Raw genomic sequence first — 27,434 nt, 5'->3', positions numbered from 1 at the left:
CTGCTCTGAATTTACCTACCCTCAAGAGTCAAGTAAACAAATATATTAAACCTTGTGATACACATGCTTTAAAAATCCTTGGGAGGACCAAGAATTTCTTCAAGGAAAAAAAAAAAAAGGAAATGTAAAAAACAAATCCCAAATACCTATGTTTGAGTAACCTACGTCTCAGTGCCTCATTGTAACATTTCATCTTGCAGACTTTGTTCCTCCCCTTACCTTCCCTATTACACAATTTCTCTCTTTTCCCTTGCCTGCTTCTTGCCACCCTCCAAAAACAAAAGAAGATGAATCCAAACACACACCCAGATGACCTTTCATTACCTTTGTTCCCACAAGCAGAAGCTGACTAAGGAACTCACAACTAAATGGCGTAAAAGGGAACATAATGGGAAAATCCGCGGTTACTTTTAGGGAAGCTATCTTACTAATAACTCCAAAAACTTTGTGAAAAATCGAAGTTAAAAAATTGGGAAGATTCACAAGAAAGGAGCTGAATCCCTCTCACTGGTTACAACACAGCAACGATAATTCAGCCCAGGATCAAAACAGATTCTCTATGGAACTGCATATAATTTACGCCCCTAGGATACCCTCCTCGACAGCTCTCAGTGGAAACAGAAATGATTCTCTCATATCATAGATAATTAGGTTGGATAAACGACTTAGATGTTCCACGTTTACAGAAAGAACTTAACTTCCTTTAAAAGGAAACCAGTTCTCTCAAAAAGAGCTCTGAATCCTGTCTCTGGTTAGGAAGTCTGAAACATTCTCAGAACTTGAGACACGATTTTCTCTTTTCTCACCCCTTATAGGCAGATGCCCCTTCTCAGGGCATTTTCGGGTTGCACGGGCAGGACCAGGTGAGAAATGCGGCTCCAGAGCCCGTTCAGTTTGTCTGGGTCCATGTGATCGTAGGAGTCGGGTGTGTTAGAGCTGGTGAACTTGGCTTTGAGGAAATCTCTCACTTTTTCTTCAATTTCCTTTAGGCCTAGACTGGTTCCGAGTGTCTCCTCCTCCAACAAGACAGTCAGTACTAGAGCTACATCTTTGAAGGCTGCATTTTCGTGGTCGCAGTATTTATAGAAGATCAGAGCAGAGCCTGCGGGCAGCGACTCAAAGCGGTGCACCACGGCTGCGTTCTGGCCATTTGTGAATCCGCTGCTCAGTTCCTGATCCACCTCGAGTTTGACAGTGTCACTGTCCTGAGCAGCTTTGCTCGCCCCGTCAATCCGGATGGCACGGACGCTACGGAAGGAAGAATAAGCGTCAGCGATTTGTTCACTCAGACATTTAAGTGCTTCCTCAGCGTCTCGGGCAGCAGTGAGCAGCAAGATGGCAGGCTGAGGCCGGGGGTGGGAGCTATTAAGATGTTTTTCCAGGAACGTGAGGCTCCTTTTCCACAGCTTCTCATCTTGGCCTTGGTACTTATTCCTAAGTTGGTTCATCTGGTTCTGGAACTCTTGAACAGCAGCGGAGGCTTCTACGTCAGGAGTACGAAAGAACCAAAGACTCCCAAAGGCAAGAGGAGCTATTAGGAAAAGCAGCCACCACCACTTGATCTTGACAAAAGATACATTTTTGGGTTGTCTAGTCAATTCTGCTCAGAAAAAAAGAAATGACAGATATAAATACCATTTTCTTAGATTCAAGAATGAATGACTTTTAAAATCTGTATTAATTTTTATAAACATTAATTAAAAGAGGAAAGTCTTTAAAGAAGGGAACTGGTAATTTTCCTTCTTAAAGAATTAAAATAATTTATCATGTTCTCAAGGAAATCTCAATACCCACAGGCTTTGAGTTACATGTATACATATGCATATATCTCTCCAATGTAAATATAAGTCTTCAAGGAAAAAGTAGCACTTAAACATACGAAATGGCATAAACAGGTCGGAGATAATAGTTTATAAAGCAAAACTATTATTAATAATACTGCTAATAGTTGGGACAAAAATAGAATTAAAAGACACTTTATAAAATATTTTTAAATTTAGAAATTCAGCAGTTCATATTTCACATGGCTAATTACCCAAGGTGGAATATTTCCTTTTTCTTTTTCTTTTTTTAAGGCAGGGTCTTGCTCTGCTGCCCAGGCCGGAGCGCTGTGCTGCCATCACAGCTCACTGTACTCCTGGGCTCAGGAGATCCTCCTGCCTCAGCCTCCTGAGTAGCTGGGACTACAGGTGTGCGCCACCATGCCCGGCAAATTTTTCTGATATTTGTAGAGATGGGGTATTGCTATGTTGCCAAAGTTGGTCTCGAATGCCTGACCTCACAAAGTGCTGCGATTACAGGCATGAGCCACCATGCCGGGCCAAGGTGAAATATTTCTGAAGTATATAAAGGGTTAAAGGAAAGGATGCAAAGTAAGTGCACAATCTTCCAGATGCTGTAACAGCAAGTTGTCCCTTTAAATCACCTGCACCGAGGCCCATCTTTTTCTGGTATGGAAGGTAACACTGGTAAAATTTACTTTGTATCCCTAATTATTATTGGCAATAATAACATCAATTTACATTGATTTAGTGCTTTTCAGTTTCTAAAGCACTTTCTCATATTCTACTTCACTTAATCAGTTAATATGATAGTAACAATATACTTTTATGGCTTTTATTTATTTATTGACTGCTTTAGGCTAATAATTGTACTAGGGACATTTTTAGAGCAGCAGTTCTCAAAGTGTGGTCTGGGGGGGTACCTTAAGATCCTATTTTAGGGGGGCCCATGAGGTTAAAGCTATTCTCATAATTTGACTTTTCCCATCGTGCTGACGTGTGCACTGACGGTGCAGAGGCAATGGTGGGAAACTTAATGATGATTTCGCGTGACTCACAGGGCAGGGGCCGCAAACAGCGCCAGTGTAGCCGTTGCATTTTTCACGGCCATGTGTGCAAGGTTAAAAAAACAGGGGCCGGTTTCACTTAAGAATGTTGTTCATGAAGCAGTTCAAGTTACATATCTTATTAAGTCTCAATATTTGAGTATGTATCTTCTCCATATTCCGTGTGAAGAAATGGGGAGTATACATAAAGCCCTTCTACTGCATAGCACAGAACAATGGTTGTCCCAAGGAAAAGAATTTTGTGCACCTAGGTATAAGCCGATTAGTACTTTTTAATGGAGTATCATTTTTTACGTGAAAGAACAAGTAACAAACTATGGCTAGTCAGACTTGTGTATCTGAGACATTTTCTTGAAAATGAACAAAGCGAGCCTGTTCTAGGAAAACAACTGATGGTATTCATCAATTATAAAATTTAAGCTTTCAAGTGAAAATTAGGATTTTAGTAAAATTCTATCTGCCACCAAAGCTTGACAGCTCCCAATACTGTACTTAAAGACTTTTTAAAAATCTTAAGGCCGGGCGTGGGGGCTGATGCCTGTAATCCCAGCACTCTGGGAGGCCGAGGCGGGAGGATCACTTGAGCTCGGGAGTTCCAAGACCAGCCTGAGCAAGAGTGAGACCCCCTCTTGACTAAAAATAGAAAAATTAGCTGGGCACAGTGGCGCGAGCCTGTAGTCCCAGCTGAGGCTGAGGCAGGAGTTTGAGGCTGTAGAGAGCTATGATGACGGCACTGCAACTTAGCCCGGGCCGGCTGAGCAAGACTCTGTCTCAAAAAAAATAGTCTTGGAGATTGATAGTGATATTAACAACTTTGATCTTTCCTATTACAAGTGTGTCAGCACTTGGAAGATCTGCATATCTTACTGAACCAGTATTTTCAAAATGACCAGTCCATGATACTCCATTCGAAGTGTAAGAAAAACCAATTGATTTTTAAGAGGGTACAAAAAGTTCATTAATATGGTTTCTATTTAGTATTTCGAATAACATTTAAGAAACTACCATTTGTTGAGTTTTGGAGAATACCAAAAAAGAATATCCGACCTCACATAATTATCTGAAAAGGCTATTAAAATTCTTCATATCTTTATGAAACTGGATTTTCTACAGATACTTCAACCAAAGCAAACAATATAGGCCAGATGCTGTGGCTCACACCTGTAATTCTAGCACTTTGGGAGGCTGAGGCAGAATGATTGCTTGAGGCCAGGAGTTTGACACCAGTCTTAGCAACACAGTGAAACATTAGCTGGGCGTGGTGGCACACACCCATGGTCCCAACAACTTGGGAGGCTGAGGCAGGAGGATCACTTGAGCCCAGGCGTTTGAGGTTGCTGTGAGCTATGATGACGCCACTGTCTTCCACCACTGGCAATAGAGCAATAGGCTGAGACCCTGTCTCAAACAAACAAACAATATATTGTAATGACTGAACGCAGAAGCAGATGTGAAAAACCAATTCCGTTTTAAGCCAGGCATTAAAGAAATTAGAAAAAAAATGCAAAACTGTCACTCTTCTTACTAATTACTTAAAAATAAATTAATATTTAAAAAATTTCTCAACTTTACTTTCTAGGTAAGTATAAAGAGATATTAAACCTCCCCCCCTTTTTCCTTAAGAGACAGAGTTCTCACTCTGTCACCCAGGCTGGAGTGTGATCACAGCTGGCTGCAGCCTCAAACTCTTGGGCTCAAGCAGTCCTCCTGTCTCAACCTCCCGAGTAGCTGGGACTACAGGTGCACGCCACCATGCCTGGCTAATTTTTAAAATTTTTTGTAGAGATGGGGTCTTGCCATGTTACCCAGGACAGTCTCAAACTCCTGGGCTCAAATGACCCTCCTGCCGTGGCCTCCCAAAGTGCTAGGATGATAAGCATCAGCCACCGTGCCCGGCCCCGTATTTTTTGTTTTTTTAAACGCTCTTTGAGGTTTTTAATAACTTTACTAGTGTAAAGGGTTACTGAGACCAACATGTTTGAGACTCACTGGTAGTCTGTTTTCTTAGTACTCATTCAGGCCAATAAACAGGCATAGAGAATTTAAGAAACTTGCTCCAAGGCTATATAGGAGCTAAGTGGTCCAATCTAGTTTAAATACAGGTCTGTGAACTCCACACCCATAATAATCCCATTATGTCATTCTATGTGCTGTCTTTCTTCTAGTTCAGCATGGTTCACTCAGTTAACAGTATCAGTAGCTTTATTTATTGACTCTTATTTTGGTCTATGGACAATAAAGCGAAGGAGAAAATCAGATGTTACATCACATAGTTTGTCCATAGAGAATTTCACTGCTAATAAAATATATAGTATTTCCTATGAAATGCTTCAACTATGATTCTTCAAATAGCATCAGTCATACTGCTGTCAAAAAACATTTTTAAACAATTATGGACCACCAATTTTAGAGACACATGTAACAAAAACCAAATAGACAAACTTACGTTGGCTGGAGGTTGATGGAGACTGGTTTCCAGGCTCTGATTTCTGAATGCTGTCATCTAAGGATAGGAGTAATAAAAGAAGACTGTTGTCTTATATTTTATACTTTGAGTTTTTATTTCTAATAGAGAAAGAAGATATAAATTCCACCAAGAAAAAAAGAAGGCAGAGATCAGGCAGAAGCAGAAGAAAAAGCAGACTATCTGAGGGCCCATCAGACCGAAAGCTCCTGAAGACACAAGACCTGTGTCTTTCGTAGTTACCGCAGCATGAAGTGGTCAGGACAAAGCAAACACTTACTATGCTGTTATCCCAGAGAGCCCTGAAGTATCTGACCCAGAATTAGGTAATAGGATTGGTGAAACTTCTGTAACACAGTTAAGAGGACAGAGAAAACAGTACACCGTAACAAAAGGAAATACGTTATACCATCTGAAAAACTGCCACACACTGAACTCTTGCCTGGTGAAGGTGCTGTAACGAGGGAAAGGACAAAATGTGGATTATGGATTACTGAGCTATCAGGATAAGGTGTTTCGATATAAAATTCAATCTTAATCCTAGCTATTTTCTACCTCCGACTGATTCAAATATTTCCTCTGGGGCTTCTGACCATTTCAAATATTAGTAATATTTTTAAAATCACATTAAAAAACTTTTCATCACTTCTGTTAATAGACAATTAAGTAATTCTGTTTCAGATCTGTGGTTAAATGGAGCTCAAAAATAATTTTATCAGAACTCCATCAAATCTCCACTTCCATCATTATTTTACAAAATAAATTAAAAAGTATCCTAATGCTTCCCTTTTCTCCTCCATCTGTTTTTAGCAGATTTCACATCTGAGAGAGGGAGCGGCGGGACGAGGTTCTGAAGGCAGGCGGCTGAGGTGTCTCGGTCACAGGCCCTGTATGGACCAGCATCGCCACCTACCACTTGCCTAGAGCTCTGTAACTTTCATGTTAATATATACAAACGATCTTCCTGGGGGATCTTCCTGGCATTTTGTCAACAGCTGTCGTTTGAGAAACACTGGACTAAACTAGAGGAATAAAATCAGCACTGCTAATACAGAAATAGCCTTTTTGGTCACATGACAAAAAACCCCAAATAAGACAAAATGACATCAACTGTAACTCTAAGAAGCTATTGTTTTTCAATTGCTAGTTTAGCTTAGAAAATTTAGTTATTTAAAAGTTTCTAAGTTAGGTCATCAAAGTTACAACGAACAAAACAAAACAAAACAAAAAAACTCAACCGAATAAAAAACCCCAAACCCATCAGATAATGTTTATCCTGAACATCTCCCTCTATGGTTGCAAAGACCAAGTGAGATAATATATATGAAAATGCTGTGAAGTGCTATTCTATGATGTTAATAATGAAGGATAGCTAAATACTAATTATGTAACGTATGTAATATTTATATAATGCATAGAACACAAACACACACTCAGCAGGGTATGCACAGCTGAAGCAGGACACTGTCTAAAAGGTAATTTCTATCCCTCTTATTAAAATTATTACAGACGGTAACAAAAACTCTGAAAAAAATCTTGTTAAAAGATAAAGCTCGAGCTTTTTCAGTTTGAAGACTATGGTAACAATCACTCTATAAAAGTCAAGAGTGGAGGGCATGAATCCCTATTACACAGTCTATTAACAATAAATAAGCATTAATAATTCTATGATATTTAGACTTTAAAAAATTATATTTACACATAGAAGCTGATTACAATTACACAGGTATAGGCGCTGTAATCTCTAAAGGCGAGAAAACTGAGGTTCACAAAGGTTAAATGACTTTGCCAAGATCACTCGATTTGTAACTACCAGAGATAGGACTGGAACCCAGGCGCTCTAACACCAAACTCGTCTTCTTTTCTCTACACCAACTTCCGAGACCGATTCCAAAGCGTGTATATTAATGGTCTGACCTCTTCGTACATACATATTCTTCCCTAGTCTCGCTGTTTTATCACCTGGCACATGGGAAAAAGTAAAGACAGTGCTTCCATCTTTCCCAAAAGCTTAGGATGCAGTCACAGAAACCTGAACCGGAACCTGCCTGCCTAGGGAAAAAGCTGTTCTTTTTGGTGAAATCACAGACAACCTAAATGCTTATCTGAAGAACTAAATTTTTTTTTTTTTTTTTTGAGACAGAGTCTCACTCTGTTGCCCGGGCTAGAGTGACTGCCGTGGCGTCAGCCTAGCTCACAGCAACCTCAAACTCCTGGGCTCAAGCGATCCTCCTGCCTCAGCCTCCCGAGTAGCTGGGACTACAGGCATGCGCCACCATGCCCGGCTAATTTTTTCTATATATTTTTAGTTGTCCAATTAATTTCTTTCTAATTTTAGTAGAGACGGGGTCTCACTCTTGCTCAGGCTGGTCTCGAACTCCTGAGCTCAAACAATCCGCCCGCCTCGGCCTCCCAGAGTGCTCGGATTACAGGCGTGAGCCACTGCACCTGGCCCTAAATATTTTTATCAAGAAAAACACAGCAAATAAAATTATCTTGGTAACAGAGATTTGTCTACTTACTCTGCATCCTACTCCTTATTCTTGCAGTCTGTTGGGCCCATACTTGAGAGGGCTTTTGATATCCTGAGGCTGAAGCAAACACATACATCGAAATATCATTTCCCATACTTTGAAAGTGTATATACCACATTCCAGTGTTATACAATAACTCTACCAGAAAGGCAAAATAAAGTAGGGGAGGAAAATAATAAAAGCAATAGTTACAGAAGTAAAACATAATTTCAAAGGATCGTTATCAGTGAGGATGAACCATTTCCCGCAGCAAAGCAGGTGGCCAACAAGTATAATGTCACCTAACAGACAGACTACACCCAAGTCCTCTGCTCTGGTGTATGAGAATGACTGAGTTCAAAAACACTTCATTAGATTTTAATGTTATTTAAGAAGAAAAGTTAGCCATTTACTGTCTTTCTCTCTGTATATGTATATTTATCTGTTTGTTTATTTAGAGATGGGGTTTCCCTCTGTCGCCCAGGCTGGAGTATAGTGACCTGATCATAGCTCCCTGCAGCCCTAAACTCCTGGGCTCAAGCGATCCTCCTGCCTCAGCCTCCTGAGTAGCTGGGGCTACAGGTGAGCGCCACCACACTCAGCTAACTTTTAAAATGGCTTACAGAGGAGATCTCACTGTGTTGCCCATGCTGGTCTCAAACTCCTGGCCTTAAGTGATACTCCCACCTTAGCCTCCTGAGTAGCTGGGAATATAGGCACAAGCCACTGTGCCCGACCTAACTATTTACTCTTGCAAGTAAATTACTTGTGGTAAAATAGCCCTGAACACATTTCCCCATCACAGAGTAGTTACCACACGTAGTACTGATGCGTGGTGGACTAAAAAGGCAAAGAGTAAAATGACTTAAAATCCTATCAGAACTTTAAGTTGGGAGAATAAAGTAAGATTAGATTTGATTAATCGAATAACGAGCAGACAACCAACCACTCACTCAGCACTGAAGGTTGCTTATTATGAGCTCTGAAGTCTTGACCTGAAACAGAAAACAGGGATAAGGTTATAGACTACTTGAAAATAAAACAAAAAAGATGTATAGACATTTTGCTTGTTCATTGTCGATCTGGTTCAGAACAACCAAAAAACACAAACCTCTTGTCAGTTCAAAACATTCTCTCTCTCTCCACATATATATATATATATTTTTTTTTCATTTTAAACTTAAAAATGTTCAGGAATTAGAAAAGGAGTCAGCTTTACGATCATTACCATCAAAATAATGGCTAAAAAAGTATCCAATGGTTACCAGCTATCAAGTATAATTTACTTAATTCTCATAATTTATGTGGAAAATCCTATTATCCCTATTTTAAAAATAAGGGAAAATTGAAATTAATAATTTTCCTGAAATTACATATCTAAAAGTAGTGAGGCCTAAGCAAGAATGAGATCCCATCTCTAAGAAAAATAGAAAAAATTAGCTGGGTGTGGTGGCATGAGCCTGTAGTTCCAGCTACTCGGGAGGCTGAGGCAGGAGGACGCCTTGAGCCCACGAGTTTCAGGTTGCTGTGAGCTAGGCTGACACCACAGCACTCTAGCCCAGCCAACAGAGTGAGACTCTGTCTCAAGAAAAAAAATGATATGGAAGAAAAAAAATTTTCTTGAATATTTTATATATAAGATATTTTCAGTTGATTAATAATTAACTCAAATTCTGAGCGACTTGATTTAAAAATGGAAAAAGAAAAAATAGTAATACGGAAAATAATAAAGTAAAAGAAAAATGTCGCCAATGATTCTATCATCCTGTGCAAATCATTCTCAGCATTTAGTGTATTACTTTCCAATCTTTTGTTCTATTTTCACATTTGATCGTGAAAATTTTCAAAGTTGTAAGACTTTTATAATGAATACTCATATACCCACCACCTGGATTACCATTAACTTTTTACTATATGTGCTTTATCACTTATTTATTCATCCTTCCAAACTTTTGCAACAGAGTCGAAACCATACTATATATAAAATTTTATGTCCTTATTAGAATATGTCCACATAAGTAGGCTCAAACTACTGTATCGGTCAATTAAACTAAAAACAATTAACCCATTTATATTGTAAGCAAGGTCATTCAACAAGTCACAGAAAGCAGTAGTGGTTTTTTTTGTGTGTTTTAAATTCAAATTCAGGTTTGGGTATAGAGAAGAATAACTCAAGAAGTGAATTCAAGACATAGAAAGATATTGGTAAGTTTTTTTAGTATTCATTACAACTCTTTTTCAATATTTATATTAAACTGGAAAAGAAGATCTTCAAAAATAAAGAATAGTATTTGACCAGGCCCACAGGTATACCTGTAAACATGGCTTTACTTACTTTGTGATGACTGCCAAAACGATTCTTGATATCGGCCAGATGATCTGGTGGTTTGATCTAAAAAATAAAAAAAAAAAACCAAAAAACTATATTATAAATCACATTTAACTTTTAAATTTACATTGTATAAGAGAACAATAAGTATTTACTTGAAAGAGCAAAAATATTCAGATAAACTGCAGAGAATTCAACACTTGGGTGCACAATTTATTTAAAACACATAGTTTCTAAAGAGTCCTATCATCTCTAAAAAATTAACTAATTAATTATGTCTTTTCCCTAGCCACTTTTTAAAGAAAAAAATTGTAAGATATGGAACATGGCATGAGGTAAGGAAATAATGAAATCTTTTGAGTTTGGGGAAAATTTTGAAAAGCTTACAGCGATGGATCTTCTTGAAATCATTAATACCCGTTTTGCCTTAAATTTTTCCTGCAAGTGGGCAATACATTATGTATTTTAGTTTGCTTTTCTTAAAAATTTTTTCTCCCTAAAAAGTAGAATTTATAAATAGATTTGTTTACAAGTGATCAACTTGCTATTTTGGAAACAGAAGCATTTGATGCATAAAGGTATAGTAGCTAAATATTTTTAATAGTATACTTCTATCACTAAAAAAATTTTGAGCATCAATCCCTGAAACATTTTTTCTTTCTTACATTATATACATGCACTACTGAAATAATACATTTATTAAGACCAAGCTAGGCAACATAGCAAGACCCTGTCTCTATAAAAAAAAAAAATTAGACAAGCATGGTGGCATGCACTTGTAGTCCTAGCTACTTGGGAGGCTGAGTTGGGAGGATCACTTGGGCCCAGGATCTTGAGGCCACAGTGAGCTATGATCGTGCCACTGCACTCCAGCCTGGGTGACAGAGTGAGATTCTGTCTCTACAGATAGAGATAAAAAATAAATGTATATAAAATTCTATTATTTTCTTCCTGCACTCCAGTGGATCTTTTTGTACCTCTTAGGTGATGACTGGCCCAGAAGATAACCTAGGAAGACCAGTACTCTTAATATGTCTCAATATTTTGTTCTTTAGCTAGAGTTTTCTTCTGCATGTGGGTATGCTTCAATAAGATCACACAAAGAACTTTTAAGAATTCTGAAGGGATCACAGGACCTAGAGTTTATGTAGTTCCAAACAGCTATATGCTGGTAGCAATGGCAGCAAACTATTGGCTATATGAATGACTTAATTAGTCTCTAATTTTTAGAGCTTTTTTTTTTTTTGAGACACAGTCTTGCTCTGTTGCCTGGGCTAGAGTGCCGTGGCATCAGCCCAGCTCACAGCAACCTCGGGCTCCCAAGTAGCTGGGACTACAGGCATGTGCCATCATGCCTGGCTAATTTATATATATATATATTTTTTTAGTTGTCCAGATCATTTCTTTCTATTTTTTAGTAGAGACGGGGTGTTGCTCTTGCTCAGGCTGGTCTCAAACTCCTGACCTCCAGCGATCCTCCCGCCTCGGCCTCCCAGAGTGCTAGGGTTACAGGCGTGAGCCACCGGGCCTGGCCGAGTTATTTGTTTTCAATAAAAAAATTTTAAAGTACTTTTTAAAAAGCAAATTCACAGAATACTTTTATATTTTAACTAAAAAGATAGCTCCTGTGAGAAGCGTCCTATGTACATAAGCAATCTTACCTCCAGACTCATCGGAATCCCTGGATCTGACCTTAAGAGTAGCGACATCACTGTCAGAGCTGTCTTGATCATCTTCCTCAGTTTCTCCTGAAGAGAAGTAAACAATATACAAGTATAGCCTTTGTTCTAATGCTCAAAAGATCTGAATTAAAAAAATATAATTTAACATGAAATGAAGGCTTTTAAATTAAAAGATATAGAATTGCTATTTATTTATTATGCTTACTATTTTGAATCCCAAAGTTCTAAGTGAGCCAAAATTGAGCTCATTTATTTTGTGTTCTCTGAGCCACGTAATTCTTTCCTAAACAAATATTCAGAGTCATATCTAAAAGACTACACTCTGAGGCTTTAATGTAGAGTCAAAAATGAAGAGATAAGTATTAAATAATGGAAAAATTTTAGTGTATGTGGTGAAAAACTATATAGAGCTAGTGTGCAGTTAAACTCAGACAAGATTAGCGTATGTGTTAGCGTGGTCTGGCCGTGTGTCCGTGGTGGAAGGGTCGTGCACACACACCCACACGCAAACATCTCATTACGCAGGCGGCTAATCTCGGATTATGCTAGGCTTAAAGATGAACTAAATTTTACTCCTGTACTTTTCAAACATAGACTGGTTCTGAGAATTTCGAAAAGTGATTATTTTAATACCGTAATCAAAGGCCAGCACATGCCAGAAACGGAACATATTAGCTGTGCTTAAAATGAACTCAAATAGACAAAAGATGCTTAAAATATACATAAAGGCTCGTTGATCACTCATTTCACCCTATTTTACCTGCCCACTTAACGGTTCAGATAAACAATAATTTTTTTTCCTGAAGAAACACAATTTTCTGCTCTTATCTCTTTTGTACCTATCGAAATGGCTCCTGACGTAAAGAAAAAGATTTAGAATATATTGCATTACGAAGAGAATACCTCCTTCAGAGAAGTTGACCTTCTGTTGGACGCTGGTGGCTTCTGGAAGGAAAAAGCATACATCAAAAACTAAATATATAATATCAAAAGTTAAAGCTTAAGAATAAATAAGAGCATCTAATTTAGGAAAATGAACAGAAAGATACACTAAGTAATCTTTTTTCTATTAAATCACTAGGAATCTATCATTTCCTTCTAGGCTAGTTCAGAAATAAGTCTGATACAAACTAGAATCAGAAATAAAGTGTTTATTTTTCCTTTAGTCATGGTCTATTTTTACTTTAAAACGTAACCTGCAGGTACAGAGTACATTAAATTCTACATTGACAAATATTTCAGTCCCTATAGGTTTACTATTATATATTCTCATTTTCCTGTTTGCCGGATTCTCTACACTCCTGTGAAAACCTACCACACCCACAGTTCTTTCAGTGCACTGGGGCCTCCAAGAGGAAGCGTGAAGGGTAAAGAAACCCTCTTCCTGGTTAAGCAGATCTGTGTATTAACCCATCACTGTTTCTCAGAGCAACAGAGAATTTGAACAAAGAGAAGTAAGCAAAACACATCAAACAAACTTTAAATGCAGTGTTTTTACATGTAGTATTTTTACATGAGCTATTCTGAAACTTTTTTTTTTTTTTTTTTGCGACAGAGTCTCACTGTGTTGCCCGGGCTAGAGTGAGTGCCGTGGCGTCAGCCTAGCTCACAGCAACCTCAAACGCCTGGGCTCAAGCGATCCTTCTGCATCAGCCTCCTGAGTAGCTGGGACTACAGGCATGTGCCACCATGCCCGACTAATTTCTTTATATATTTTTTTAGTTGTCCAATTAATTTCTTTCTATTTTTAGTAGAGACGGGGTCTCACTCTTGCTCAGGCTGGTTTCGAACTCCTGAGCTCAAACAATCCGCCCGCCTCGGCCTCCCAGAATGCAAGGTTACAGGTGTGAGCCACTGCGCCCGGCCTCTATTTGCTTTTTAAAATGGAAAACAGGATTGTGGAAAGCAAACATTATATGGTGAATTTGGAAATTTTTTTCTTTTTTTTCAAATCCATTTAATTAGATTAGGATAATACTAGTCAAATTTTGAGTTCCACTGAAAATACTCCTCCTCGACAGTGGCAAGTGAAAATCAATATCTGGAATATATTTGCCAATATTCTTGCCAGAAAAAAATCGTAACCCTGAGAAAACTGCTGATAACACCATGTTACTGTTAAAAAGCTAGAATCTGGTATATTATGTGCTATTTTAATCTAAGTTCCTTAGGGAGACTAGACTGTCCTTTCATTTTCTCCTTTTTGAAAGAGAAAAATGAAAACTCAAACTTGTCTTAGTACTGTTCCCTTAAAAATATTCTATTAATATTTCCATTCCTACAAAAAGGTATTGTTCCCTTTCGGAAGTTTTATTTTCTAAGTGCATAACTATTATAGCACTTTGTTACCTGTAAAGCAGTTTTATACTATTCATTTATGTAACTATTCACATAGCATGTAACCAAAAGATGCTTTCTTAAGAATCAATGATCATATATCTTAGTTATTATCTTAATAATATAAGCCCTTAATATTTGCATGATGCTATTTAGTTCTCCAAAAAACCTTCATGACTGTTAGCTGATTACCATATTGTAAGGGAATACTTTCGTAAGTAAGGTTCATAGATATTAAGTGACTTGTCCAAGGGTGTAAAACTAACATTAGTAAAATGGATTTGAACACAGGCACTTCCGACTTCTAGTCGACTGCCCGCTGCCACCACGTCAGTCGTGTTCACAACAGCATGCAGTAAGCGCTCAGTAATGTTTCGAATAAATGAATAAATGAAGAAAAGGCGAGAGCTGAATCTTTCCTAATGTGAGAGGTTCCAACAACTCCTAGGTGTAAGTTGTGTCATACAGTAGGGTTTACTAAAGTTACATTTATATTAGGACATTATGTTTTACATAGTTACTCTTTAAAAATTATTTGGTATGTCAAAACTTCTTTAAGGCTGAATAGACTTTAGTATCTGTAATAATGAAAACAAAGGTATATTGAAAATTTACATTCCTTCACTGAGCTGCCAGAAAAAATGAACAGTACAATAATCCCTCCTTTTCTCATTCTGATATATTTCATTTCCATATACATTTGAAGCTCCAGGTCAATTTGTCTAGAGGCAATTCACTCAATAATCAATTCTCCATATACCAGGTTGCCTAAAAATCAATTCCATCTCCTTTTTTCTACTTATCCATGTGTTGTCTAACTTGCATGGGGGAAGGGTGTTTAAGAATTATTTTTTAGCCAGTTTACATGAGGGAGCTCCCCATTTATTATTTTATTTTATTTTAGAGCTGGGGTCTTGCTGTATTGCCCAGGCTGGTCTTGAACTACTGGGCTTAAGCAATTCTCTGGCCTCAGTCCCCTGAGCAGCTGGGAACACAGGCACAGGCCACCGCACCTGGCTCCATTTATTTTTAATACTTCTAATATGTTATCATATTAGAAGTATCTAATAAATCATGGATTTTATCTATTTTTTTTCTTTCTGTACCAACCAGGAGGAAGCACTGAGGATTTTATCTATTTTTGAACACTTTTAACACTTTCGATCTTCTGACTAAAGACTCTTTAGAATTCTCTCTTCCTAACAATAAATGATATCAACAGTATTCAAAACATGAATGACTTGTTATGCAATACCATCTTGATCCCACTGCAAAAAAAAACAGTATTATTTTGTGTTTCATAACCCAATATCATGAATTAGATATCTCAAATAATAATAAATCCGATAGATTTGACAAACAATCATCACGGAATCATGCGATCCACCGTCTTGGCTATACACAGTTTTCATTCTAGCAAACAAAGTGCAAGAAATCCAAGCCTACTAAGATGTAGAATGACATTCTAAAAATTATTTAGCATAAGATGTCTCAGATGAAGAGTCACAGTTAATGCGAGAGTGTTATTTCTAATATAATGGACTTTAATTTCTCATACTTCACAGTCTCTAAAGGTAAAACAACAATGTCTACTACAAGACAAACTGTAGTATTTGCCTGTCTCCTTCCTCACTTTGTCTGCTGGTCATCCTTCGAAATTCAATTCAAATGTCACCTCCAATTCATAAACCACCTCGACCTCTCCTGCCGAGTAGGACACCTCTCCTCTGGGCTCCCATATACATATATCATTATTTTAGCACTTATAAAATTACAGTGATTTTTAAACTCGTTGTTCTTTCCCATTATATAACGTACTTCTTAAGAGGTAGAGAAAAAAAATTGCATGGCTCTAACTAACATTTGAGTTAGTTGCTAACATATAGAAAGTAGTTAAAAATAAATACTTGTTTTCCTGAAACTCTGTGCTTCAAAAAAAAAAAAAAAAGTTTGTTCCACGAATGAATAGATTTTATGATCAAGACTTTTGCTAGTATTTCTCATATTATGATAAATAACATTACTTAGTAACTTAAGAAAAATAGTCTGAAATTAGTGCTTGATAATTAGATTTCATGCAAGGTTTTAAACATTCCACTTGTTTTCATCTTTTTAACCAAGCTGCAAAGAATGTACAGATGAATATTTAAACACAATCTGATGATGGATTAGTAGCACCTACAACTACATAAGCTTTAATTTCATTTCCCTCTTCTTATTATTCAGCTTCCTTGGTTTTAAACTTGGCTGCTACATGTAGAAGGTTAAAGCACTAAAAGAAATATTTTTAAAATGAAAGTATTACTCTTCCCTATGCTCATGCACAATCTTTGACAATTCAAATCCTATTTTGAGCAAAAATATCCTTATTTTTAAAAAGTTATTTTAAGAAATTATAAAGGCTGTGGCTTTAACAAATATATAGACAAATAGTAATTAATTAAATCATGCTGTTAAGAAGGTATTACTTTTCCAACAATCTCAACTGATTAAGAAAAGCTACTTTCAGAAGAACGAGGTGTTTATGTTTAAAGAATAGATCACTTACGATCATCTCCTCTAATGGAGACCAACCACTAATTATGCCACTTTTTGCTCACTTTCTTTCATTTAATTACGATTTTTAAGGAAAATACAAAGTCCCGCGTGTAACTCGGCCTGTTAAGACTCATAAAATTCCCCAGATATTTTGAAAGCCCACCTGCCAAAGCACCTAGATTTATACTACAGACCTTGCTATTCACAGAGACTTATGGGATGTGCTTGGTGTGATGAACAAAGGCTACCGGAGAAAATGCACACTTGGCTTACTTTGTGTTTTGTCTGGGGACAAAGATACGAAAATATCACAAATGAGACTGCGGGCTTTCCCGAAGGAAGACTCGTCAGAATACAGGAGTCACTGTCTCCTTTCTTCCTGGGCTGTCAGTACAACCTAGCACGGAGCGTTGCAATAAGCAGATGTTCAGGCAAGTATGTGACTCCTGAATTTACTCTTAGAACAATACAGTGACAATTTCAGTGATTTGCTGTCTTTATTCCTGCCGTCAGTATAAATCAGGGCTCAGCAACACTTTCTCCATAAAAGACCAAATAGTAAATATTTTAGGCTTTGTGAGCCACATAAGGTCTCTGTCAGGATTTTTCCCCCCAAAATGTAAAATCCCTTTCTTAGTTCATAGGCTGTATGAAGACAGATTGTGAGTCAGATTTTTCACCCAGAGGATGTGGCTTACTGATTCCTCGTAGAGATACCTTTAAGACTGTCCAATGACAATCCCGCTTTTGAGAGCAGAGTCAGAGCGGGGCAGCAGGAAGCAGAGAGCAAAGAGCAGCCTGGAGACAACCACTAGTATCCAGCTTCATGAACGGCCATTTTGTGTGCTCCAAGGTGTACTAAGGTTACTACAAAGGGAATCAGAGAGTGCTATTCTCTGTATTAAACCCACAGAAAATTACTTGAAAATGGCAAATGGTTTTTAAAAATTTAGTTTTTCTCATAAAGTTCTTATAAAAATGATTTCTAAATCTAGTATACAAAGTAATAGTCTTAGATTATTTCAGCTCCAAGTTCTCTTCCAATTAAGAGCCTATGGCTTAAAAAAATTTTTTTAAAAGAAATTCTGGCATGTAAAAAGCATTATACACAAAAAGGTGCATACTACAAAGATCATTTTTAGTACCCGAGCACTATAAATCCTGAGGTCTCCAAAGAATTAGGCTGAACTTAAGGGAAAGATGAATTTAATAGAGGAAGTTGCAACTATTTATAAAGAGAAATGAAGCTTCTCTCTTTTTGGCTCATCTTTAAATTTAGAGAAGAATTAAAACTAAGTCCAACAGCATTCAATGTAGGTTCACTTAAAGCCACAGATACTAGTATTCATGTCCTACAACAAGGCAAACACTTGAATTAAAATCAATTCAACAAACTGGCAAGGGATACTGAACTTATGAAAAACATCTCAAATCCACTTTCTAAATCAAGGGAAAAACCTTAATTGGTAAGTTGATAACTCCTTTTTCCTCAACAGTATGAATCAAACTAAGACTAACAAAAACTTAGTAGATTTGTTAGTACATGTTCTCATATTAATTGAAACAATAATATAAGACATAATTTCAGGCAGAATAAAAACCAAGGCTATTCAAGCTAGGCCACGGTCACAGGGACAGTGTCCCACAAGCTGAGATAATAAACGAAGTAATATTTTCAAGCCAGCAACCAAATGTACTCTTTTATTCTATTGATAATCAGAACCCTGAAAGGGAACCTGTAAGAATTGGGGATAAACGAACCTAATTCACTCATTTCGGTATTTCCACTTGTTTTGTACGCCGGATCTGCAAGAGAGAGAGCAAGAGAATGATGAGAGCTGAAAAGGAAACGCATCGTACGGTTCTGTACCGCAGGCTGATCTTCAGAGCCTTAACAGGTCTTTATCACTACAATACTTAAAAGGACTATCAACTACCTATCAAAATAAATTAACGTAATTCCTCCTTAAAGAGAATGACTGCGGAGCAATAGAAACGCAATATAAAAATAAGTAAGTTTCATTTTTAGTTTCAATGACAGAGCACCCTTAAGGGCCAATAAACATTGAAAATGAAGTGGAAGCAAACTGCTTGGAATGACCTTACTAGTTTTCTTTCCTAGTCATGAAATCAATTAAAGGGCAATACTTTTTAAGGTTTTAGTCAAAAAGAAAGGCAGGGAAATTTTACAGCCCTGTGCCACAAAGCCTCAGTCTTGAACTTTTATCAGCAGTACACTGGGAGAATAAAAAGTCCCTGACCTTGGTTTAAAGTCACCACACTAACAAAAAGACCAGAGCAACATGTAAGAAACAATCTCTTAAAATTAGGAAGCCCTTTATGTACTGAAATGAAAAGATCTCTCAATATATGTTAAGTAAAAATAAATAAGAAAAGGCAAAATTTGTGTTAAAAAAGGAAGGAAAAGAGCCAGGCCCGGTGGCTCACGCCTGTAATCCCAGCACTCTGGGAGGCCAAGGCAGGAGGATCGCTTGAGCTCAGGAGTTTGAGACCAGCCTGAGCAAGAGTGAGACCCTGTCTCCCACTAAAAATGGAAAACTTAACCGGTGTCACGGTGTTCACCTATAGTCCCAGCTACTCGGGAGGCTGAGGCAGGAGGATCACTTGAGTCCAGGAGTTTGAGGTTGCAGTGAGCTACGATGACACCACTGCACTCTACCTGGGGCAACAGAATGAGACTCTGTCTCAAAAAGAAAAAAAAAAAGGAGGAAAAGATAATTTATACATGACTTTCCTTAAATTTCCAAAAAATATCTCTGGAAAAATACTTCAGAAACTGACAACACTGGTTGCTTCTGAATGGGTGGAGAATGGGTGGTTAAAGGGGCGGGAAGACTTTTCAGTGTGTATCTACAGTAACTTTTGAGTTTTTAATCATATGAATAATGTACTTCACTTTTAAAATAATAATTTTAAAAGTAAAATTGTATTTATAAAAAAGTAAGCTAACAGACAAAACAATCTCTTACCAGATCCTGGGCTTCTCAGAGGGGGTCTACATAGGCTGATTACAGGATCGTCTCTCACCACTAATATAGGAAGAAAAAACATTTAAAAAAAGTATAAAATGTGAAACATACTAGCTTTATTATGCAATGATCCCCTTATTTATTCAACATAGGTTCACAGAGCTCTTCACGATGCTGGAGAACTGGAGACAAGTTTCTCTAAGTGAGGCCACCTGTGAACTAGTGACGATAGTGCACTAGAGGCACGTTTCCTGCCACATAAAATTTATGGTCTCGATGGAGAAATTCTCGATTTTTCTCAGCAGACCGTGTTTGTACACAAGGAAAGAAATACTAAATAAACCTCTTCAGAATAGCTCAATTAAGAACCAAAATCTGGGCCGGGCGCGGTGGCTCACGCCTGTAATCCTCACACTCCGCGAGGCCAAGGCGAGAGGATCATTTGAGCTCAGGAGTTCGAGACCAGCCTGAGCAAGAGTGAGACCACGTCTCTACTAAAAATAGAAAGAAATTAATTGGACAGCTAAAAATATATAGAAAAAATTAGCCGGGCATGGTGGCGCATGCCTGTAGCTCCAGCTACCCGGGAGGCTGAGGCAGGAAGATCGCTTGAGCCCAGGAGTTTGAGGTTGCTGTGAGCTGGGCTGATACCACAGCAGTCTAGCCCGCGCAACAGAGCCAGACTCTGTCTCAAAAAAAAAAACAAAAACAAAAATCTGTACTATAGTACCAACTCAATTGTCTGTTCCATTTGTGATTTACCCTCATTGTGGACTACTTATGGCATATTTTACGGTTAACTTCCTGAGAGTTAATACGCTCATTCCAACTATTTAACCTTGTGCATGTTGAGGAAACACAAACTCCTAATTTTAACTAAAATGTTAATATTAGTCAGGGTTCATTTCAGACAGTCTATGGTTCAATGGCATAGGGTTAGTGGAGAAGACAATTCTATTAAATAAAATGTTAATTTTAGCTTAGAAAACCAATTATAAAGGTATGTTTTTTCAAAGAGCCTCACACAATATATTCTAAAACCCAATATGTATCTAAATTTGGATATTATGTTTTGTTTCATTCATCTCTATAGAAAACCTTTATGTTTTGGCTCTGTATGACTTGCAAATACCACATTCTGAAACTTTAATGATTTCCTTAACTCTTCCATCTCTAAGATTCTATGTAATATCTATCTCAGTTGTTAGTATAGTATTTCACATGTCAGGTATTTAGAACTTACATAAATAGCTTTAAAAATAAATTTTGTACACGTGATAATAAAGGCAAATTTTAGTTTCTGTTACTCCCAGTATTACAACTACCTTCCTCTTTTTCTCCTCTGTACTTCCACTCTTCTCAGATTTACTTAAAACCTAAAACTCAAAATCTGGTTTTTGTTTGTTTGCTTTTATTGAGCTATATTTTTAAAAACTTAATCTACAGACATGAATTACTAGTTCCCCATCTTTTCATTTAAGAAGCATTTCCTGGCCAGGTATGGTGGCTCGTGCCTGTAATCCTAGCACTCTGGGAGGCTGAGGCAGGAGGATTGCTTAAGCTCAGGAGTTTGACACCAGCCTGAGCAAGAGCAAGACCCGGTCTCTACTAAAAATAGAAAAAATTAGCCAGATGTGGGGGCACATGCCTGTAGTCCCAGCTTCTCAGGAGGCTGAGGCAGGAGGATTGCTTGAGCCCTGTCGTTTGAGGTTGCTGTGAGCTAGGCTGATGCCATGGCACTCCGGCCCTGACAACAGAGTGAGACTCTGTCTCAAAAAAAAAAAAGAGAAGCATTTCCTGTAAGCTCTACTGTATACATAGACCTACGTAAAGTACTTAAAAGACACAGGCTCTCGCTTTGCTGACCAGGCTGGTGTGCAGTGGCATGATGATAGCCCACTGCAACCTTGAATTCCCAGGCTCAAGCAATCCTTCAATCTCAGCCTCCTGAGTACCTAGGACTACAAGCGTGCACCACCATCCCAGCTAATTTTTTTTTTATTTTTTGTAGAGACTAGGGGGCTGGGTGGGTGGAGTGTCCCTCATTGTGTTGCCCAGGCTGGTCTCAAACTCCTGGCTTCAAGCAATCCTCCTGCCTCAGCCTCCCAAAGTGCCGCGATTACAGCACGAGCCACTGTGCCCAGCATCAAGTACCCTTCTTCAGTCGGAACCTCCCTCACTTGTCTGCTTTCGCGCAGCACTGCACCTCAGCATCAAGCACAGAGACTGGCACGAGGTGCCCAATAAATATGCGGACAATGAACGAATGCTGTAACTACAGCAGCTAAAGAATCGAATATTCATGACAAAACGGCAGGCATTTAAAAATATTTATCCTTGATTACTTAGCTAGAAACCACAACTGGTAGAATAAAAATACCTACTTAACTTTAGGACATTAAATGAAATGGGTAATAGTATATTTTCTAGACTATAAAATTAGTTTCATGATTTCCAGAAAGGAATGAATCTGGCCATAGAGGAATAACATTTATGTAGGTATATATGAACTGAATTGATTAAACAACCTAATGGCCATTTAAATGTGAAGACAATTCAATTCTAGAATTTCAAATGACGAGAAGATTTCAAATCATATCCCTATTCTAAAACTAATATAATTAACATTTTTCAAGTCTTCCAAAAACAGGATGACAAATCATGTAGATGTTTTTACTAGGTTGTTCTAGAAGACAGTTGCTTGGTTTAGGTCTTTGTTCTTAAGTACATCTTTGCATAAATTTCTCTCAAACCACACCAGTGGCCTTATATACAATTACAGCACCAGCCAGGTATGGTGGCTCACACCTGTAACCCTAGCACTTTGTGAGGCTGAGGCAGGAGGATTGACTGCTTGAGTCCAGGAGTTCAAGACCAGCCTTAGCAACATAATGAGACTCCGTCTCAACAACAACAAAAAAAAAAACAGAAAAATTAGCTGGGCATGGTGGCATGTGCCTGTAGTCCCAGCTACTCAGCAGGCTGAGGCAGGAGGATGTGCTTGAGCCTGGCAGTTTGAGGTTGCAGTGAACTATGACGACACCACTGTACTCTAGCCTGGGCAACAGAGTGAGACCCTGTCTCAAAAAAAAAAAAAATTACAGCACTATTTTGAATACCAAAGTTAAACTAAAAGCCTGTCTATGAGGAGGAAGGGCCTACCCTTAAACTTATACTTAAAGCAGTACTCCAACACAGAGGGACTTCTATTTAAATAATTCCCCTTAGACTTTACAAGCATTTATTTAATAATTCCAAACTCCTTCTCCTTTCATTAAGAGGCGTGGGAAGGGAATATGCCAACTATCAGATGTGATATGATTTTTTAAAAGCACCTTTTAGAGGAAGAGGACCCTGAGTGTCTCAAATCTCCCAAAGATGGACATACTCTTATTTCTAGTTATGCTGAGTATACAGTGTGCTATCAATACGTTCCAAGTAATCTACGTATGGGTTCCATTCAATATGTCAACTATACTGGGAAATGTTTTCTTTAAAATATCCAGTTACAGTATAACCTTCTTGAGAAAAAGGACATGCTTAAGCAACATTTTACGTACTTCATATCTCTTGTAAAGTTCCCTGGGCCTGGGGGCAGCAGGGAGGGCGGGGAACATTACCTGTGTGTTCTACAGGGTATAAAGTGATTTCATATACACTATCTCATTCCTCCAGTGGCCCTGTGAGTTATGTAGGGCAAATAATATAGATAAAGGCCTAAGGATCAAGGTAGGTGGGTAACTTCACCAAAGTCCAGTGTTCTTTCCACAACATTATGCAGCCATGTACCTGTTAGCAGTTCTTAAATATGAGCCTAATATAAATTCCAAAAAGACTGTTCATTCTATAACAGTTTTATAATAAGTCTATAAGCTGGTACTCAACAGCCTTTATTATACCAATTTACTTAACTTCATAGGTAAATCTTTTATGAGTTTAAATTTTAAAATTGACATATTTTTGCTTTTTCAGGTATAAGACACATACAATTAAATCTATTGTAAATAAATTCAAGATTATAGTTTTTTTTTCAAATGGCCTGAAAAATCTGATTATAGCATCATTACTCAAAGTGTTTTTCTCAGATAGTTTATAATCTTAACCTAGTAACATCAGCTATTCAAAGAATTAAGCATAAAGGTGTGTTTATTTGAAACTGAACTTGAACCAGAAATGCTTAATTTTAAATTGAGAATAGCATAGTACAAATTATAAAGCATAATCTTATTAAAAGCAATAGATAAATAAGTCAGGATCTAGGTAATAAAAACCAGGGGTGATCAGTTTCAATAGCTATGGTGATTTATTACTGTGTGACTTTCCTAATATCAAAAAAGAAAGTTGAAAGTAAATGGAACTAAAAGCCAAAGCATTAATAACTTAACTGAATTTAATAATCTCCCCGGCTTTTCAAAATATTTTAAACAGTTTTTAAAACTTAAGTAAACTATTAAATGTAGCCTACTTTCATGTTACATTGATTCTAAGACAATTTTTTTTTTTATACTTTAACATCTCTGAAATTGGGAATGCAGCATATAATCTGTGGCATATTATCACGAATCACCAAAAAATTAGCAGCTTTCCTTCCAGATGGTACATAAAACAATGATGTGTATCTTACAACTGATGGCCTCTTAGATTTGAGAAGACATGTTGTTAAACTCACAAGATCAATCATATTGTGTCAAGATTTTGCTATGCAGAAAACTTAATCCATTTTAAGTAGAGGGCAGTAAGATAGTCATTCATTTGACATTTAACAAACTTTACTGCATAGGTAGTTATTACATGGGAGAGTGATAGTGAGGCACTTGGAGGAAAATAAAAGGGCTTTAGAGAAGACAAATCTGGGTCTGAATGTTGGCTCCATCACATGTTTGATCTTAGAGAGGAGTCTCGGCTTCCCTGAACTCTAGTTTTCTCATCTATGAAATGGGTATAATATCTAACCTTGCAAGGCTACATGGATTAACATATACAAAGTGACTGGTACTGTAAGCACGTACTCAAGTGTTTGCCCTGTCTTTTCTTGACACCTACCTGTATTGCCTAATTCAACGAACATAAAAGAAGTTGGCAGGTAAAGAGAAAAACAAAATTAACTATTCTTACCTGGAGCCTCTTGTGTTCTCCTGAAAGTTTTCTTTGAGACTGTTTGGCTTAAAACAGTTTGGGAAGATGGTTCATCCTCTAAAGAACAGATGTGAAAAGAGTTAAAATTCAGAATATATGACCCAGGAGATAATGGTACAGATTATTCATATTTACAGCAATATATAAGCAAAAATGCAAGTAATTCATTTCTTCAGAAACATGTAGTTGCGTTTACCAAAATTTAAGAATTAAACTAGTCAGAAATCCTCTTAAGACAGAACATAACTAATTCGTCAGGATGTAAAAATAAACTATTCACCATTATTGCTTTGCAATAAAAATATATTACTTTAGAAAATTAAAAAGATGGGGTAGGGTTTCACAAACGATGTGGTAAAAAGCAGAAGAGTGAAAAATGTTTATATCCTTAAAGACTTACTAAAACAGAAGCAAATTCCTTCCTCTTTTAAAAAAAGCCTATATAACTGCACGAGGATCTGTGAAAATCAATACAATGTAACCTGTTCACCGCCTACCCTGTGCAAAGCATTCTCCCAGGTACTCAAAGAAATACAGAATTAACACAAGTACGTAAGTTATTATCAAATACGTATGATAAGATCCTTGTCTTCAAAAAGTTTATAATCTTAAAAGAAATAAAACTAACATACACATGGGCTAAACTGTCTTGAGTTATGACACCCAAAAGTAGCTTTCATTAACAACAAGTTTCCAAAATCAAGTCTTCAAATGTGTCAGAACCAGCAGGTGAACTTGCAGCCTATCGCTGTGCTCAGATGAAAATCCACTCCTCTTCATACCCATCAATGGTCTACCACTACGTCATCCCACTGTGACCCAAATCCCCTTCTACCTCCTAAGTGCCTCCCACGGGACTAACATGAAACTTCATCTGTGACTTAGCGTTAGGTCCCAGGGCGGGGTCAGGGTAGGAGAGGACAGGTTAAGAAAACTGATTCGCCTATGACTCACCTACCACTATATGCTCATTTTGTCAGCATCCTTTTGGCCCATCTAGATGAAAACTTGCTAACTAGTTAAGAGTCCTTTTTTGTCAGGCTGCAGTGAGGGCCACCAGAGTGGCGAATTTTTGGTAGGGACCAACACACTGGAGCAAGAGCGATCAGCTCAGGTTCATCAGACACTGAGGCGCTTCGGCTCAGGATACCTGAGTTACCCCATTCCGACTCGGGTATCTGGGTGGGGTCTCGCGCCAATTCCGCTATCCCTCGACATGCCCACTCACAAAAAATCTCCCCTTCCCCTCTCCCCACCTGGGTGGGGACGGAAAAAGACTGGAAGGTTAGGTTAGAGCCATCATCTCCAGCTGGGGACTTCTGGCCTCTGAGCTTTAGAGGAAATGGAAGCGGCTTCCGTAGAAAGAAACATCCGCAAGACAGAGGGGTCCGAAATGAAACTGAACCCGGAGGCACCGGCCGTCCCCTCGCGAAAGCCTGCAGGAGGAGGCAACCCTGACTCCCCTAAACTGACGCCCAAGAATGGGCCAAGCGCCCCGGCTCTGCCCGGGTGGCTTCGCACCACCATCTTGCTACTCTGCCCCGGGCGCCCCCTGCCCGCCTGCGGGTCTGGGCGGGCCCCGCGCGGGGGCGCACGTCCAGCGGGGACCGCGGAGGACTCACACCCGGGAGGGCATGAGCTCCGCGGCGGCGCACGCCGGCGGCACGCGTTCCCCGTCTGGCGGCTGAGACTTAGCCCTGCCTACCTTCAGAGGAAGGAGAGTCCCGCAGCCCTCTCCTGGTCGTAACCGGAGACGTCTGCAGCGGAGGCTGCTGTGAGTCCTGCGGCTGCAGTCGGGCAGCCCTTCGAGTCTTCATCTCCTCGGCCTCCTGGGGTCGCGGCTGTCTCCGCTGCCTAGACCGAAGGTAGTAGGCGCTTCCTCTCACTTCCTCTTTCGCAGAATCGGGCCGGAACACTTCTAGCGAGGTTCGTTTTCCTCCCGGGGACCTTTCTTGGGTCACCCGGGGCTCGAAATCGCCGTACACTTCTGGCGGCTCTTCGGAGAACCTCACTTCCCGCCGGCCCTGGCGCGACGCACTTCCGTACGCAGGCGCGCCACTGCCGCCGCCATTTTGAGGGGCGAGCCGGGGCCTTCCCTCTCGGAGGGGGGCCCTGGGCGTGACGTACACACCCCATCCTTGCCACACCGGCTCCGCCCGCCGCCCCTCGCCCGCCATTGTTGTTGACGTAGCTGGAGTCGGCCGTAAAGATGGCTTTGTGGCCCCTGTGCTGTCCAGATGGTGGTGACGATGGCTCCTCGGGGGTGTTGGGCGGTGGTCACGGTGGTCAGGGAGGCAGTTGAGAGTCGCCGGGGCCGCCGCCTGCGTCGTCGCTGCTGTGCACCAAACCCGCCTCTGGGCCCATGGTGTGTCTGGAGGGCTGTGGGGAGGCAGTGCCTGCGCTGGGTCAGCTGCTGTGGGTCACTCCCGCCTCCTGGCTGGAGGCTCCAAAGAGGAGGAGAAGGGGGAGGAGGACGTGTCTGCCCTCGGCCTTGAGGGACGGCGGGAGGGCGGGGGCGACGGAAGGTTGGCAGGGCGAATTCCCTGTCCTAAGTCCAGCCGCTGGCGACGAGTGCTGCCCGCAGCGGCAGACGCCCG

At 39.2% G+C, this 27,434-nt stretch overlaps 1 protein-coding gene across 2 annotated transcripts; it reads right to left on the bottom strand.

Moving 5' to 3' along the window:
• Positions 1 to 647: 647 nt before the first annotated feature.
• TOR1AIP1 (torsin A interacting protein 1) lies at positions 648 to 27,434 on the bottom strand. 2 transcript variants are annotated; one of them, XM_012646539.1, is made up of 12 exons: positions 26,543 to 27,434; positions 24,817 to 24,894; positions 19,702 to 19,761; positions 18,473 to 18,517; positions 12,740 to 12,781; positions 11,816 to 11,902; positions 10,161 to 10,217; positions 8,779 to 8,820; positions 7,835 to 7,903; positions 5,722 to 5,766; positions 5,295 to 5,351; positions 648 to 1,600 (listed from the first exon to the last, which is right to left on the bottom strand). In XM_012646539.1, exons 1-12 carry the CDS (start codon positions 27,012 to 27,014, stop codon positions 810 to 812), a joined length of 1,845 nt encoding a protein of 614 aa, XP_012501993.1. In that variant the 5' UTR covers positions 27,015 to 27,434; the 3' UTR covers positions 648 to 809. The 2 variants fall into 2 exon arrangements, with proteins under 2 accessions (XP_012501993.1, XP_012501994.1); XM_012646540.1 differs by lacking the exon at positions 5,722 to 5,766.

The sequence above is a fragment of the Propithecus coquereli genome, unplaced genomic scaffold (assembly GCF_000956105.1).
Source record: "Propithecus coquereli isolate 6110/MARCELLA unplaced genomic scaffold, Pcoq_1.0 Scaffold246, whole genome shotgun sequence".
Taxonomy (NCBI): Eukaryota; Metazoa; Chordata; class Mammalia; order Primates; family Indriidae; genus Propithecus; species Propithecus coquereli.
The sequence above is the reverse complement of the archived record's forward strand: the minus strand, read 5'-3'. Positions and strand labels throughout refer to the sequence as shown.

Bases quoted from the DNA above. Each gene is read 5' to 3' on its own strand.
- TOR1AIP1 (XM_012646539.1), bottom strand. From the start codon at position 27,014: ATGGCGGGCGAGGGGCGGCGGGCGGAGCCGGTGTGGCAAGGATGGGGT. The intron at 24,895-26,542 runs GTAGGCAGGGCT...TCTGTTCTTTAG, and splicing joins GGACTCTCCTTCCTCTGAAG to AGGATGAACCATCTTCCCAA. The intron at 7,904-8,778 runs GTGAGTGGTTGG...TGTTTGCTTCAG, and splicing joins TAAGCAACCTTCAGTGCTGA to CCTCAGGATATCAAAAGCCC.